General features: G+C 42.3%; 1 protein-coding gene and 1 pseudogene across 5 annotated transcripts in view; one reads left to right on the top strand and one right to left on the bottom strand.

The window, feature by feature from the left end:
• Window positions 1-1,785: 1,785 nt before the first annotated feature.
• On the top strand, window positions 1,786-2,788 carry LOC123730554 (peroxisomal N(1)-acetyl-spermine/spermidine oxidase-like; annotated as a pseudogene).
• Window positions 2,789-7,225: 4,437 nt separating this feature from the next.
• Window positions 7,226-14,598, bottom strand: part of LOC106586127 (villin-1) — a 33,070-nt gene continuing 25,697 nt past the window's right edge. For all 5 annotated transcript variants that reach the window (XM_014173018.2, XM_014173021.2, XM_014173019.2 and 2 more), the window contains 12 exons: window positions 12,400-12,498; window positions 11,910-12,063; window positions 11,732-11,832; window positions 11,504-11,641; window positions 11,138-11,296; window positions 10,762-10,941; window positions 10,478-10,623; window positions 10,141-10,285; window positions 9,016-9,204; window positions 8,740-8,808; window positions 8,414-8,566; window positions 7,226-8,275 (listed from right to left, as the gene is read on the bottom strand). In XM_014173018.2, the coding sequence (XP_014028493.2) occupies window positions 8,162-8,275; window positions 8,414-8,566; window positions 8,740-8,808; window positions 9,016-9,204; window positions 10,141-10,285; window positions 10,478-10,623; window positions 10,762-10,941; window positions 11,138-11,296; window positions 11,504-11,641; window positions 11,732-11,832; window positions 11,910-12,063; window positions 12,400-12,498 (1,647 nt within the window). In that variant the 3' untranslated portion in view covers window positions 7,226-8,161. The remainder of the gene's footprint in view (window positions 8,276-8,413; window positions 8,567-8,739; window positions 8,809-9,015; window positions 9,205-10,140; window positions 10,286-10,477; window positions 10,624-10,761; window positions 10,942-11,137; window positions 11,297-11,503; window positions 11,642-11,731; window positions 11,833-11,909; window positions 12,064-12,399; window positions 12,499-14,598) is intronic.

Raw genomic sequence — 14,598 nt, 5'->3', positions numbered from 1 at the left:
CTCACCGAAGCACTCACCGACACAGGATAAACTTTATCCCTCATGCCGGCCCTGACCAAACCAGTAAGTTGTAGTGGTCTTCTCCCCTTTTAATGCTCTTATGCTCATCCTTGAAAAATGCCATAAGGTCTGGAATGGACACCAAAGTCGACATACTGCACAAACAATCTATGCTAAGTAATAAAAAAATATAGTTTTTGCTTCGCTAACTAGCTCTGCTAACTACTGCTCTGTTAACTAGCTAGTTAAAGTGTAGTCAGTGGCTAGCTAAAACAGAGAAAAGGGATGGAAGAAGTTCAACACTTTATTCAATTCATTTCAATACAGCACATGGATTCATCATGGATTGGGCACAGGTCTTTGATCTGCTGGTGAACGGTAGCTGACAGTATCTGCTAGAGATGATGTTCAGGAGCTTCCTGCAGGAATATGTAGTCTTGCTGAGGTCTTCTCTGTTGCTAATTAGCATTTATTTTTTGTTGAGTAGATTGAGGCAAGTATATTGATAAAACTCACCTTGTCCGAGAGAGAGAATTACACAGTTATCAAAACTTCATACCAAGGTAAGCCTACACCAAACACATACTTAATTTAAAGTGATAGTAAAATTCACTATGTGAAAACTTTATGGTGGAAAAATGTTTGGGACAATTTCCGTGTTTGACCGCTAAGTTTTATTGGTATTATAACACATCCTCCACGCTAGATGGATGTCATATTTTACAATTTGTCTCCCAATGATGTATATAAACCCTGGATTGCTGACGCTATGTCTTGGCCAATAAGGGCCTTTGAAGCGGGCTGCCATTGTCATACTCCTCCTTTCAGGGCTTTGATTAATGGAAGTGAATAAGGGAAAAACAATATCCCCACATTAAAACAGTCAACTTGTCAACAATGCCACAATGCGTGGCATATGAATGCAGCCAGCACCAATTCAAAGGATGCGAGAAGACATTTCATATGTACAGTAAATGGGTGATTCTGCAACTTCGGGCACTTGCAAGCTTTCAGCCCAGCAAGCTTTCAGAAATTAAAAGTTATTGAAACACCCTTTAACCAGTATTATATTTATCTTTGATTTGTCTAGAAACAATATCTGATAATGGCTGTGATCGTACTATTCAGGGAATCATATATTTCTGTCATTTTCCTCAGATAGCCATTGTCATGACGTTGGCCTGTTGGGGGAGGTTTATGACCCCCATAAATACCTTTCCCCTTTTCTCTCTCTCTACTTTATAGAGTTGACTCTTGTAAAGCCTTTGTAACATAGAGTCTGGTAACATCAAAAGATGGAAAACGGAACCATATTTCGGTAATCCAACCAGTTGAAAATATGCATTGGTACTTAATGAATATGATCTCAGATCAGTTGTTTTCTGAGACGTTACTACTAATGACAGGATGACATAAACTGTATCTTGGAAAGTCGACACATTCTAGTTATCAGATTCACATGGAATTGTTGTGCAATTTAAATGTTTAAATATGAAACTATCTGTGAAAAGATGAAATGTAATTTTAGGAGGGCGGGCAATCCAGGAGGGCAATCCACTCTTCCAGGGGAGGCTGATGGGAGGAGCTATAGGAGGACAGGCTCATTGTAATGCCTGGAATGGAATCAATGGAACGGAGTCATGTGGGTTCCATTTGTTTGATGTTTGATACCGTTCCATTTATTCTATTCCAGCAATTACAATGAGCATATCGTCCTCTAACGCCTCCAACCAGCCACCACTGCTCTCTTCCTGCTAACCCAGGTAGCGGGGCTCAGCTAGCATCATGTGGCTGCAGGTCTACGTCACCCCTAGGTACTTGTTCTTCGAGGAGAGCGGGAGGCAGCTGCTGTTGGGTGAGGTGGAGCAGGTATGTGCCCTCTTCAGTAGGTTCTCACCTCCAGCGCTTTTGATTCGGAGATGAGGCATACCACCCAGAGCTTGAGGGGCTACTTGGACAAGGAGGTCACCCAGTTGCCCCCCCTCCGGCCTTAGAGGACTGCCCAGGGGTGTTTGAGTGGTGCAAGAGGAGCAAATGCACGGATGAGGCCAGGTCCTCCCTGTATGAGGTGTATGCCTTGCAGCTGGGTCACTACATGGCCTTGGAAAGGGGACTTTTTCAACTCTCTGGGTCCTGGCAGACACTCTCCTGGACAGCCTTAACCCTGGAGCCATGCTGTGTGACAGACCAGCACACAGTATCCACTGGGCTCTGGAGAAGGAGAGCCACACCCATCCAGCCAGAGTGCTGTGCCAGGGGGGCCAGTGCTTTACTGCAGACCACGTCATCGTGACCATCCCTTTAGGCTTTCAGAAAGAGAATGTGGCAGCCATGTTCAAGCAAGCCTTCCCAAAGTCCAAGGCCGATGCATATTGGACAAGATCTACCTGCGATTCGAGGACAGGTTCTGGTCCCACGAATGGGTCAGGATCCAATTGGTGTGGGACGCAGGGGAGGATGAAGAGGTATACCAGCACTCTCAGTCAGAGGGTGGGGCCTGGAGAGACATATGGTATAAGATATGTGGCTTCAACACAGTGGCCCGCCATCCCACCGTCCTCTGCGGCTGGATCACATGCCGGGAGGGCTGACATATGGAGAGCCTGGACGAGAAGATGGTGGGTCAGGTGTGTGTGAGGTGTGTGTCACGTCTGTCTATCACTCAGGTGTACAGGTTAGTGTCTATCATTGGGTGTGTGGGAGAGAGGTGTGGCCATCATATCTCATCACTGAGATATCTGACATTCCTGTTTAACCTTTCACCCTGTCGTTAAGGTGGGGTCTATAGATATCCTCCAACGGTTTCGCACCATAGATTATATAAATGGATAATTCCATCGATCACGTGACACCATTCATCCCTACGGGAAGACTTAACCTCTTGGGGCTAGGTGGGACGCTAGCGTGCCACCCGTGGTGCACTCCATCAACAGCAGGTGCATTTCAAGAGCGGCAAATTTGAATCCAAATAAATGTCAAAATTCAAATTTTTCAAAAATACAACTATGTTACACCATTTGAAAGATAAACATCTCCTTAATCTAACCACGTTTTACGATTTCAAAAAGGTTTTACGGCGAAAGCATAAATTTAGAGTATGTTAGGACAGTACATTTACAAGAGTTGTGTGTAATGTTTTGTCAAGTCAAAGACAGGGTCACCAAAACCATAAAACCAGCTAAAATGATGCACTAACCTTTTACAATCTCCATCAGATGACACTCCTAGGACATTATGTTAGACAATGCATGCATTTTTAGTTCTATCAAGTTCATATTTATATACAAAAACAGCGTTTTACTATGGCATTGATGTTGAGGAAATCGTTTCCCTCCAATAACCGGCAGTCAAGTCAGCGTCAGAAATTAAATAATTAAAATTAGAAAACATTGGTAAAATATTATATTGTCATTTAAAGAATTATAGATTTACATCTCTTGAACGCAATCAACTTGCCAGATTTAAAAATAACCTTACTGGGAAATCACACTTTGCAATAATCTGAGCACTGCGCCCAGAAAAATACGCGTTGCGATACAGACTAGACGTCATGTTGGGGAGATCTAAAATCGAAAATACTATGTAAATAATCCATTACCTTTGATTCTCTTCATCAGATGTCACTTCCAGGTATCACAGGTCCATAACGAATGTAGTTTTGTTCAAAAAAGCTCATCATTTATGTCCAAAATCTCCGTCTCGTTAGCACATGATGTAAGCCAGCCGGACTTCTCGTCATGAACGAGGGGAAAAAATATATTTCCGTTCGTTCAAACATGTCAAACGTTGTATAGCATAAATCATTAGGGCCTTTTTAACCAGAACATGAATAATATTCAAGGTGGACGAATGCATACTCTTTTATAACGTATTGGAACGAGGGTACCCAACATGAACTAGCGCGCCAGGTGTCTAATGGGACATCACCGTTCCATGGCTCTTGTTCGGTCAGATCTCCCTCCAGAAGACTCAAAACACTTTGTAAAGGCTGGTGACATCTAGTGGAAGCAATAGGAAGTGCCAAAATATTCCTAAACCCCTGTGTTTTTCAATGGGATAGGTTTAAAGTCAATACAACACATCAGGTATCCACTTCCTGTCAGAAAATGTCTCAGGGTTTTGCCTGCCAAATGAGTTCTGTTATACTCACAGACACCATTCAAACAGTTTTGGAAACTTTAGAGTGTTTTCTATCCATATATAATAAGTATATGCATATTCTAGTTACTGGGTAGGATTAGTAACCAGATTAAATCGGGTACATTTTTTTTATCCAGACGTGCAAATGCTGCCCCCTAGACCCAACAGGTTAACAGGAAGATGGCGCCAACAGACATGGTAGCTCTGCTTCTAGCTCCTAAGCAACATTGCAGTACTTCGTTTTTTTGTGTGTTATTTCCTACATTATTAGCCCAGAACATTATTTTGTGTTATTACATACAGCCGGAAATAACTTTTGTATATCAGAGCGGCGGTAACTCACCAGCATTACGATTTGGATCCAATTCGGGAAAGTCGTATTCCTGGTAGTAATGCTGGTGAGTTACGGTCGCTCTGATATCCAAAAGTTATTTCCGGCTGTATGTAATAACACAAAAAAAGCAGGCAATTGAACTTATCCCAGAGGCTGCTCCAAGACGCCTTTGGCGGAGAAAAGGTATTTGGAGTGGACTTCAAGTCCGACTGAGGAGGCGTGCACACCATCCACCACTTCCGAGTATGTTACTCGTTGATGTTCAATCTCTGGACAATAAAGTAGACGAGCACTTAGCTCCCTACCAGAGAGAAATCAGGGACAGTAACATACACTGCCCTATCCCCTCTGGACAAGAGGAAAACCTACGTAAGAATGCTGTTCATTGACTATAGTTCAGCCTTCAACACCATAGCACCCTCCAAGCTCATCATTAAGTTCGGGGCCCTGGGTCTGAATCCCGCCCTGTGCAACTGGGTCCTGGACTTCCTGACGGGCCCCCCCAGGTGGTGAAGGTAGGAACCAACACCTCCACTTCGCTGATCCTCAACACAAGGGTGAGTGCTCAGCCCCCTCCTGTACTCCCTGTTCACCCATGACTGCATGGCCACTCACGCCTCAATCATGAAGTTTGCAGACGATTACCAACAATGACGAGACAGGGCCCTCACCTCTTCCTCAATGTCAACAAAATGAAGAAGCTGATCGTGGACTTCAGGAAACAGCAGAGGGAGCACACCCCATTCACATTGACGGGACTGCAGTGGAGAAGGTGGAAAGCTTCAAGTTCCTTGGCGTACACATCACTGACAATCTGAAATGGTCCACCCACTCAGACAGTGTGGTGAAGAAGGCACAACAGCACCTCTTCAACCTCAGGAGGCTTAAGAAATTCGTCTAGGGCTCCTAAGACCCTCACAAAATTTTACAGTTTCAATAGTAGGCCTACCTATAGCCTACTTGCACAGTACAGGGGTTGGCCTGACTGTGAAAGACTGATATGGGATTTATCATTCAGGCCATTCAGAGTGTATGTCAATTAACCACGTTTCTATCCACAGCTTTTATACAAGTAAAGGCAGGAGTTGGAACCGGTTCAGGGAACAGAACAGAGAAATTATTAGACGAACAGAATCTGAACTGGAAACGAAAGTGATTTATACTGTTACGGAACAGAACCGTTTTTTTAAAGCATGGGAACTGATTAATAACTGTATTTTACCACACTTTGCTATTTCTTTTCACATCCAATTTTAGTTATTATGATTTGCTGAAGGTATTGAACTTAAAAACCTCTTACATCTAGACGTTCCGCTAGCGGAACATCTGCTCCAATATCCAATGATAGGCGTGGCGCGAATGACAAATTCCTCAAAAATCCCAAAACTTCAATTTTTCAAACATATTACTATTTTACACCATTTTAAAGACAAGACTCTCCTTTATCTAACCACACTGTCCGATTTCAAAAAGGCTTTACAGCGAAAGCAAAACATTAGATTATGTCAGCAGAGTACCCAGCCAGAAATAATCAGACACCCATTTTTCAAGCTAGCATATAATGTCACAAAAAACAAAACCACAGCTAAATGCAGCACTAACCTTTGATGATCTTCATCAGATGACACTCCTAGGACATTATGTTATACAATACATGCATGTTTTGTTCAATCAAGTTCATATTTATAGCAAAAACCAGCTTTTTACATTAGCATGTGACGTTCAGAACTAGCATTCCCACCGAACACTTCCGGTGAATTTACTAAATTACTCACGATAAACGTTCACAAAAAACATAAATTATTTTAAGAATTATAGATACAGAACTCCTTTATGCAATCGCTATGTCCGATTTTAAAATAGCTTTTCGGTGAAAGCACATTTTGCAATATTCTGAGTAGATAGCCCGGCCATCATGGCTAGCTATTTTGACACCCACCAAGTTTGGTACTCACCAAACTCAGATTTACTATAAGAAAAATTGGATTACCTTTGCTGTTCTTCGTCAGAATGCACTCCCAGGACTTCTACTTCAATAACAAATGTTGGTTTGGTTCCAAATAATCCATAGTTATATCCAAATAGCGGCGTTTTGTTCGTGTGTTCAAGACACTATCCGAAGGGTAAAGAAGGGTGACGCGCCCGACGCGTTTCGTGACAAAAAATGTCAAAATATTCCATTACCGTACTTCGAAGCATGTCAAATGCTGTTTAAAATCAATTTTTATGCGATTTTTCTCGTAAAAAAGCAATAATATTCCGACCGGGAAACCCTGTTTTCATTCAAAGACGAAAAAATAAAAACATGGAGTCGTCTCGTGCACGCGCCCCCAGTCTCATTGTTCTCAGATCGACCACTATCCAAATTCGCTACTGTTTTTCAGCCATGGCCTGCAAAAGTCATCATTCAACGTTCTGGCGCCTTCTGAGAGCCTATGGGAGCGTTAGAAAATGTCACGTTACAGCAGAGATCCCCTGTTTTGGATAGAGATGATCAAAAAGGCCAAGAAATAGTCAGAAAGGGCGCTTCCTGTTTGGAATCTTCTCAGGTTTTGGTCTGCCAAATTAGTTCTGTTATACTCACAGACACCATTCAAACAGTTTTAGAAACTTTGGAGTGTTCTCTATCCAAAGCTAATAATTATATGCATATTCTAGTTTCTGGGCAGGAGTAATAATCAGATTAAATCGGTTACGTTTTTTATCCTGCCGTGAAAATACTGCCCCCTATCCATAACAAGTTAAACAAAGGGGGGAATATTATCTTTATTGACTGCCATTCAGCATGGCATCTGAAGGGTCTTCATATAAAGACATATTAATCTGTGTTTATCCAACATAGCAAAAACGAAATACCGCAGTAGCTATCCCCATTTGACAATCTTGAATTTCATTGATACATTAGATCTAAACATGTATATTATAAAGCATATGAAGTAACTCATCTTTATATTTCTGCATTACAACATATAACTAAGCCCTTGCGGTCCTCTGAATATTGGCAGTACAAAGATACATTTTCAATGTTAAGGCTCATTGTGAAAATAAAGTATAGAACCAATATCATCTCCTGCTTAATCTTAAATGCTTGACACCTACATTACATATCCAGGTAGAATTCAGTGACACAAGTAGCAATTCAGGGGAAAGGTGCTGCTTACTGTGCCTATGATAAATCTCAGATAACAAATCGTATATAATTATTCCTATCACCTACACTTTTCCTCTTCCTAACTTGATTATTTAAATTACAACAGCAACATTTCACAAAAAAAAAAAAAAAAATCCTAAGGCGCAATAATTTGATAACTAACCTACTGTTAGTCAATCTGAGAATGTGTGAATTGCAAGGCTAGATGACAAAACACAAGGGGCCTAATTTTGACACCTCAAAAAAACAGTGCTAGTGTTAACCATGTCTGAAATTCTCCCTATACTTTTGTTTTAGTGGATCTAATTTGGAATGATGCAAAGTCTACGCAGGGGCAATATTTCTGGAGTTTAAGGATGCACGAATAACGGTGCAAATCCAAGATATAGAATTAAGATATATATAGTTCTTGCATTCCAAACTCCCTATGAAATAGATTCCCAGGAGAGTATTTGAGGAGATACAGTGTGATTTGACAACAGCACGCTGCCATTTTACGCTGTCAAAATGAGACCTGAGGTGTAGATATTCTTCTCCTAGAACAGACCCTTCTCTTTCTTCAGATTCTGCTGCTTCCAGGTGGGCATGGAGTAGAACTCTACCCGGGACACACCCAGGATCAGAGCAAAGTCATCATTGGACAGATACTCCTGGAAAAGATCGAGGTATGGTATAGTACATGTTAAAATAGATGAGTGACTGACTACAATAATCAGGAATTTAGCTGACAGCTACACTGAAGTACAGACTGGCGAGAGACCAATCATGGAGATCCATTGTTATTTTACCTCCTTCTTGGTGGGGTCAACCCCATCGGGCAGGTCCTCTGTCTGGCGGTTCAACAGCTTGTCTGCAGGGAAGGTGGCCCCAACGGTGGGGGACAGCAGTGGTTCTCCAATGTTCTTGGAGTTCTTTTGAGTGGAGTTGAATGTGGTTCTGTCCTGTAGCCATAAACAGACAACAGACCATTCATTTAACCAGAGCAGAAAATAATATCTGACTGTGGTTTCTATGATGATGCAATAATTGTTTGTAAATGACTGGGCTAGGTTAGAACACCTGGTCAAATGGTAGCTAGACCTTTGGGAACTTTATTGGTGGATTAGAGACTCACCACGGTGATCTGGATGATGTCAGTGGCATCCCCAAGCTCAGCCTTCAACTCCTGGTAGGATTTCCCTCCCTGTAGATATAGAAAGCAAAGCAGCTTGTTTAATTCAATCTTTTGTGCCATGAGTAAAGAGACTTTGGTAACACTGCCTGAAGCCAAGCGGTGTAATGCATCATTATGCAGTTAGAATGCATTGTTAGGCTTGTCATACGTATTTGACCCTCTTACAATATTTATTATCATCTCATAATTATCCTGACTACAAAGCATGCTACATACACTCCACATGTGTGGGTCCCAGGCGTGGAACCAGCCTGTGAAGGTGGGAGGCTCAAAGCCCTGTTTGACCAGCACGATGGGGGTGTCCAAACTTCGACCACCTGGGTGGGTCCTCAGGTACTCATGTGCCGTGGGGACCACATTCTCCTTCTCTATTTGATTAGCTCCCTTGCCCAACCACAGGAACACCTGAGGAGGAAGAGGACCTCTTGTGTTTTTAAAGAACCAAACCTCCAGATCGTAGATTGATGGTAGTGCTGAGCGATTAACCGAAATGTCTTTTATTTTTGTTTTTTAAAACAACTAATTGACTGACAGCGGTTCAATTATTTGAATTCCATTTTTTTGTGAGCTCAATGCGCACATTGCAGTTTCTCTAGAGATAAATCAGATCTAGCCTCAACTGTGCGATGTAGTAGGGTGTTGAAGTTTCCAACAGTCCAATAATCTACCTAGTTTAGTGCACAAAGCGTGATAAATAACTACAATGACCATAATCTTTTCCGGTCTGTGTTTCTTTTAGCCTGATACGGAAGGGACAAGAATGCACAATCGTGAGGGCACATAGCGAGCAGCTGTTGCTTCGCGAGGCATCTCTACCTGAAAATACATTATCAAAGTGATTTATAGTTGGTATTCAGCAGTCATAAAAGTATGCCTTATTTACTTTGAAGATCTACAAAATAGTGATTTTGTCAGACAGCATAGGCAGCAGCTCTATAGAGATGAGATGATGACTTGGAGTGAAATAATAAAGTCATCAAATAAAACATATGTAATATACACCTCAACTGAAATATTTTATGAAGTCATGTGAATAAATTATGGTTAATAAAGGAATAAGCAGTAATGAGAAGTCACTACCATTATGGAACTTATTCATTGTTTTGTTCTGTGTTTCAGCATTCAACCCAAGTAATCGAAAACCGAAATGGAAAACCGTGGTTATTTCTTGATAATCTAACTGAAACCAAACCAACCCCAAAAAGCACTAATCGCTCAGCACTAATTGATAGAGACGACCAAAAGACAGTACAGTAGTATCATGCCTGAAGACCAAACTGAAACAACGGGGAAACACAGCACATCAGTTTGGATTCCAGGGTTAAAAAGTCAGATATTCACCATATCCCAGATGTCCAGCAGCATGATGTCATCTTCGTCCAGGTCGTCCTGGTTAAAGTTGGTGACCTCCGTGGCCAGGAAGCGGCCTGTCTGATTGGAGCACTCGAAGAGACGTGGGGTGATGTTGTTGTGCTCTTCCTGAAGCCTTGGTAGAGACCACAGACGATCCAGGCAGAAGGCATCAGAAGGGGATGTCATTTTCAGTTACATTGTACTAGACAGTGTTTTGCTGTCTAGTACAATGGGTTTTTGAATAAATTACATTTAAACTCGCTAACTGAGTTCAGTTGAATAGGGCCCTTAGGGAACTATAAAACCAAGGGATCAAGTGTGGTACCTCTTGCTGTTGGCATACTGGGTCTTGCCTCCCAGATTGACCCAGAAGTTAGCTGGCTCCTGGCCCTCTGCGATTACATGTTTTTCCCTCCTGGAGATAATGTCTGCCAGGGATTTTCCCATCTCTCGCTCATCACCACTACAGCCCTGCAAGGGATAAGAGTCATACCTGTCGCATAACTAGGTACAGCCCTTGTACTCTCCTCATCAGTGCTTAACTGGAGAACTGTTACATTGTCAAACCTGGATTACAAGTTTATGGCGTTTCTCTGAAATGGTGCTTACCTTTCCGTACCACAGATAGCAGAAAGTGTCAGTGCTGAGCACAAAGACGTCGTTGGAGTTGAGGGATGAGGAGCGTGCTGGCACTTCGATGGCACGGGTGTTGAACTCGTTGGTGCCGTGGATGTGGAAGAGACGAACTGCCGGCTGGGCATGTGTAGAGTTGGCCCTGGAGCTCCCCTCCTGCAAACCGTGATTACAATCTTGATGAGATAGGATAACATTCATGGTGAGATTCCAATCACCAAGATGGAACCAGAGGATGTCAAACATAATTAGGACTTTTTTAATTTGTCTCGTGATTGAATAAGATCTATGTGGTCTCATATTTCAGTCACCTCTTGTAAGATGAGACAAAGGAATACCATGAAGAGCCTACCTCATAGACCACCATCTTGCCCTTGAATATGGCCATGAGGTGGAGTGGTTCTTTCCCCATGGGCACTCGGACCTGAACTGGCTCACCGTTGTACTGCTGGTCGATGTTCACGGCTTGGAAAGCAGAGGCAGCCAGCTCTCCGGTGCTCGCATGGCGACCCTACATTGTACACATCAAACACACCATAGTTACTGTGCCTTTCTGCATAAGGTTGCATGGAAAGCAAGCAAGCCAGAGACTAAGTCATGGAATTAAGCTCTGCTCATATAAAACATTTCTGGTATTATCAAAGCTTGATTGCCAGGCAGACAGAGAGCTATGCCGATAATGCCAAAGAGGGAATGTTGGATAGTAGGGTGTTCTGACCTGCCATATGTATAGTATGTAGTGACTCCTGTTGCTGACTTCATATTTGTAGAGGATGAGATAGCAGTCGCCTCCATAGAAGTGGCCCAACCACTTCCTGCCCACAGGTACCAGTTCACTGTCCTCTAACCTCCACACCTGATTGGAGGAAAATGGGAAGTGTTGATATCCATTGGATATACAGAATAATTATTTTGTCAAAGCTAGTTTTTACAGGTTGTTACCAACCTCTGCTTCGCCTGTTCCGTCATCGACCATTTTCTGCTGGGCAGCCACGTCAGGCCTTGCATGCATGGAAGTAGCATCAAACTTGATCTGCTCAACCTTGGCTGCATTGTAAAAAAAAAAAAACATTTAGAGATACCAATGTTGACTCATTCAGTGTTTTTTTGTGTGACTTGCTCACCAATTTTGCCTGGACTGTTTGTGGTCCCCATCCCCACAGTCTGACCCTTCACGCTCCACCTCTGGAACAGCTGCTTGAACATGGCAGACTCGGCGCCATCGTTCACCGTCTCGACGTAGGTGGAGATAGGGTAGCCCTTCGCCTTCTTGTATGCCTAGAATTACAAGACGCTTTTTAGTTGAATACAGAGGGGTCCTAAAATATCACTCCCCTTCCTTTAAAAAAAAAAACTACTCTTAAATTAGGTTGGTAAAGAGATATGGGTGTCAGAGAGAGTTAAATTGGTAAGTGATTGTGTGTGATTGCGTGTATCTGTGATCGAGGACCGGAAGATGTGTTTCAGGTATACAGGTGATTTTTAGGGTTAACTTGTTTAAGTATCTGGTATCTGGGTTGTACAAAAAAAAGAGGAGGGGTGATATTTTAGTACCCCCTGTATTCAACTAAAAAGCATCCAGGGGACAGCAAGAGGTCAAGAGGTGCAGCTCACTTCTGCTTTATCCAAAGTCTCGGACCGTTCTGTCTTGGAAGCCTTCTTTCCTTTCCAGATAAAGATCCGTATACCACCTTGATCCAACAGATAGCAATCCTGTGAAATTAGTACATTTAGATTAGATGTTTCACTTAATAGAATTGAATTTATTGATACCTCTACTGCCAACTAAAGAGGTTTACTGTTAGCCTAAATGAGTGTCAGCACGGCATTATTCATTGCTGCACAATTCTTGTGTGGCATAGTCAGAATATCTGTAACCACTCTAACAGATTCAGCCCACTTGGCACACTACGACATTTCAAGGTGGACATTTTGTTCAAATTCACCCACTCAAAAAGACAGCCTTCGAAAAGCACAACCAAGTTCCAATTGAAAAACAATGTCAGATCATTTGTGTTTATACAACAACTTAATGTGTTATCACTGTGCTTCATATAATAGCACAACCTAACCACCTGGATTGCATTTTAATATTACATTAAAAGCAGTGGTAGCTGGTGGCACTTTAAATGGGGAGGAGGGGCTCATAGTAATGGCTGGAACGGAATCAATGGAATGGTCTCAAGCACATCAAACACCTAGTTTCCATTTGTTTGATACCATTCCATTCACTGCATGCCCTTGGCACTGTTTCGGTGAAAAGCTGAGGGATGGGGCTGGAGAAATGTAACCAGTCTCAAATTCATAGACAGAGCTATGGATACTAAAATTATAGTTTTACGCATGTTGTGGCTATACAGTATAATGTTTGTTTACATTTACTTTGTTTACAAACATTGGAGTAAAACAAGCTTATATTCGAGGTTCTGATTGGGTACGACAGTTGAACGAAGCTAAAAGTTGTATTCTTCAAGAATCAATGGGTACATACAGTTGAAGTCGGAAGTTCACATACACTTAGTGTAACGCTCCTCTTCGTCTGAAGATAGAGAAATCTCTGTCGGAAAAAGTGGACCAATACGCAGCGGGTTGCTTGCTCATCATATTTTATTTAAATGTGAACACCAAGGAAAAAAAAACAAGACCACAACGACCGCCAGGAACAGTTTTGCATGCTATACCCAATGCAATGCAAAAACAACAACCCACAAACCCCAGGTGAAAAACACACTCCTAATATATGACTCCCAATCAGGAACAACGATAACCAGCTGTTTCTGACCGGGAGCCACACAGACTAACAAAGAAACAGACATACTAGAAAAACCATACAACCCAACCCTACTGCCACGTCCTGACCAAAATCTAATACAATTACTCCCTCTGCTGGTCAGGACGTGACACTTAGGTTGGAGTCATTAAAACTCGTTTTTCAACCGCTCCACAAATTTCTTGATAATAAACTATAGTTTTGGCAAGTTGGTTAGGACATCTACTTTGTGCATGACAAGTTATTTGTCCAACAATTGTTTACAGACAGATTATTTCACTATCACAATTCCAGTGGGTCAGAAGTTTACATACACAAAGTTGACTGTGCCTGTCAACAGCTTGGAAAATTCCAGAAAATGATGTCATGGCTTTAGAAGCTTCTGATAGGCTAATTGACATAATTTAAGTCAATTGAAGGTGTACCTGTGGATGTATTTCAAGGCCTACCTTCAAACTCAGTGCCTCTTTGCTTGACATCATGGGAAAATCAAAAGAAATCAGCCAAGATCCCAGAAAAAAAAAGTGTAGACCTCCACAAGTCTGGTTCATCCTTGGGAGCAATTTCCAAACACCTGAAGGTTCAACAATAGTACGCGAGTTTAAACACCATGGGACCACGCAGCCGTCATACCGCTCAGGAAGGAGACACGTTCTGTCTCCTAGAGATGAACGTACTTTGGTGCGAAAAGTGCACATCAATCCCAGAAAAACAGCAAAGGACCTTGTGAAGATGCTGGAGGAAACAGGTGGAAAAGTATCTATATCCACCGTAAAACGAGTCCTATATCGACATAACCTGAAAGGCCGCTCAACAAGAAAGAAGCCATTGCTCCAAAACCGCCATAAAAAAGCCAGACTACGGTTTGCAACTGCACATGGGGACAAAGATCGTACTTTTTGGAGAAATATCCTCTGGTCTGATGAAACAAAAATAGAACTGTTTGGCCATAATGACCATTGTTATGTTTGGAGGAAACAGGGGGAGGCTTGCAAGAAGAACACCATCCCAACCGTGAGGCGCGGGGGTGGCAGCATCATGTT

Source organism: Salmo salar, chromosome ssa25 (genome assembly GCF_905237065.1).
Source record: "Salmo salar chromosome ssa25, Ssal_v3.1, whole genome shotgun sequence".
Classification (NCBI taxonomy): domain Eukaryota; kingdom Metazoa; phylum Chordata; class Actinopteri; order Salmoniformes; family Salmonidae; genus Salmo; species Salmo salar.
Note: the sequence above shows the minus strand (reverse complement) of the source record. Positions and strands in the feature narration are given on the sequence as shown.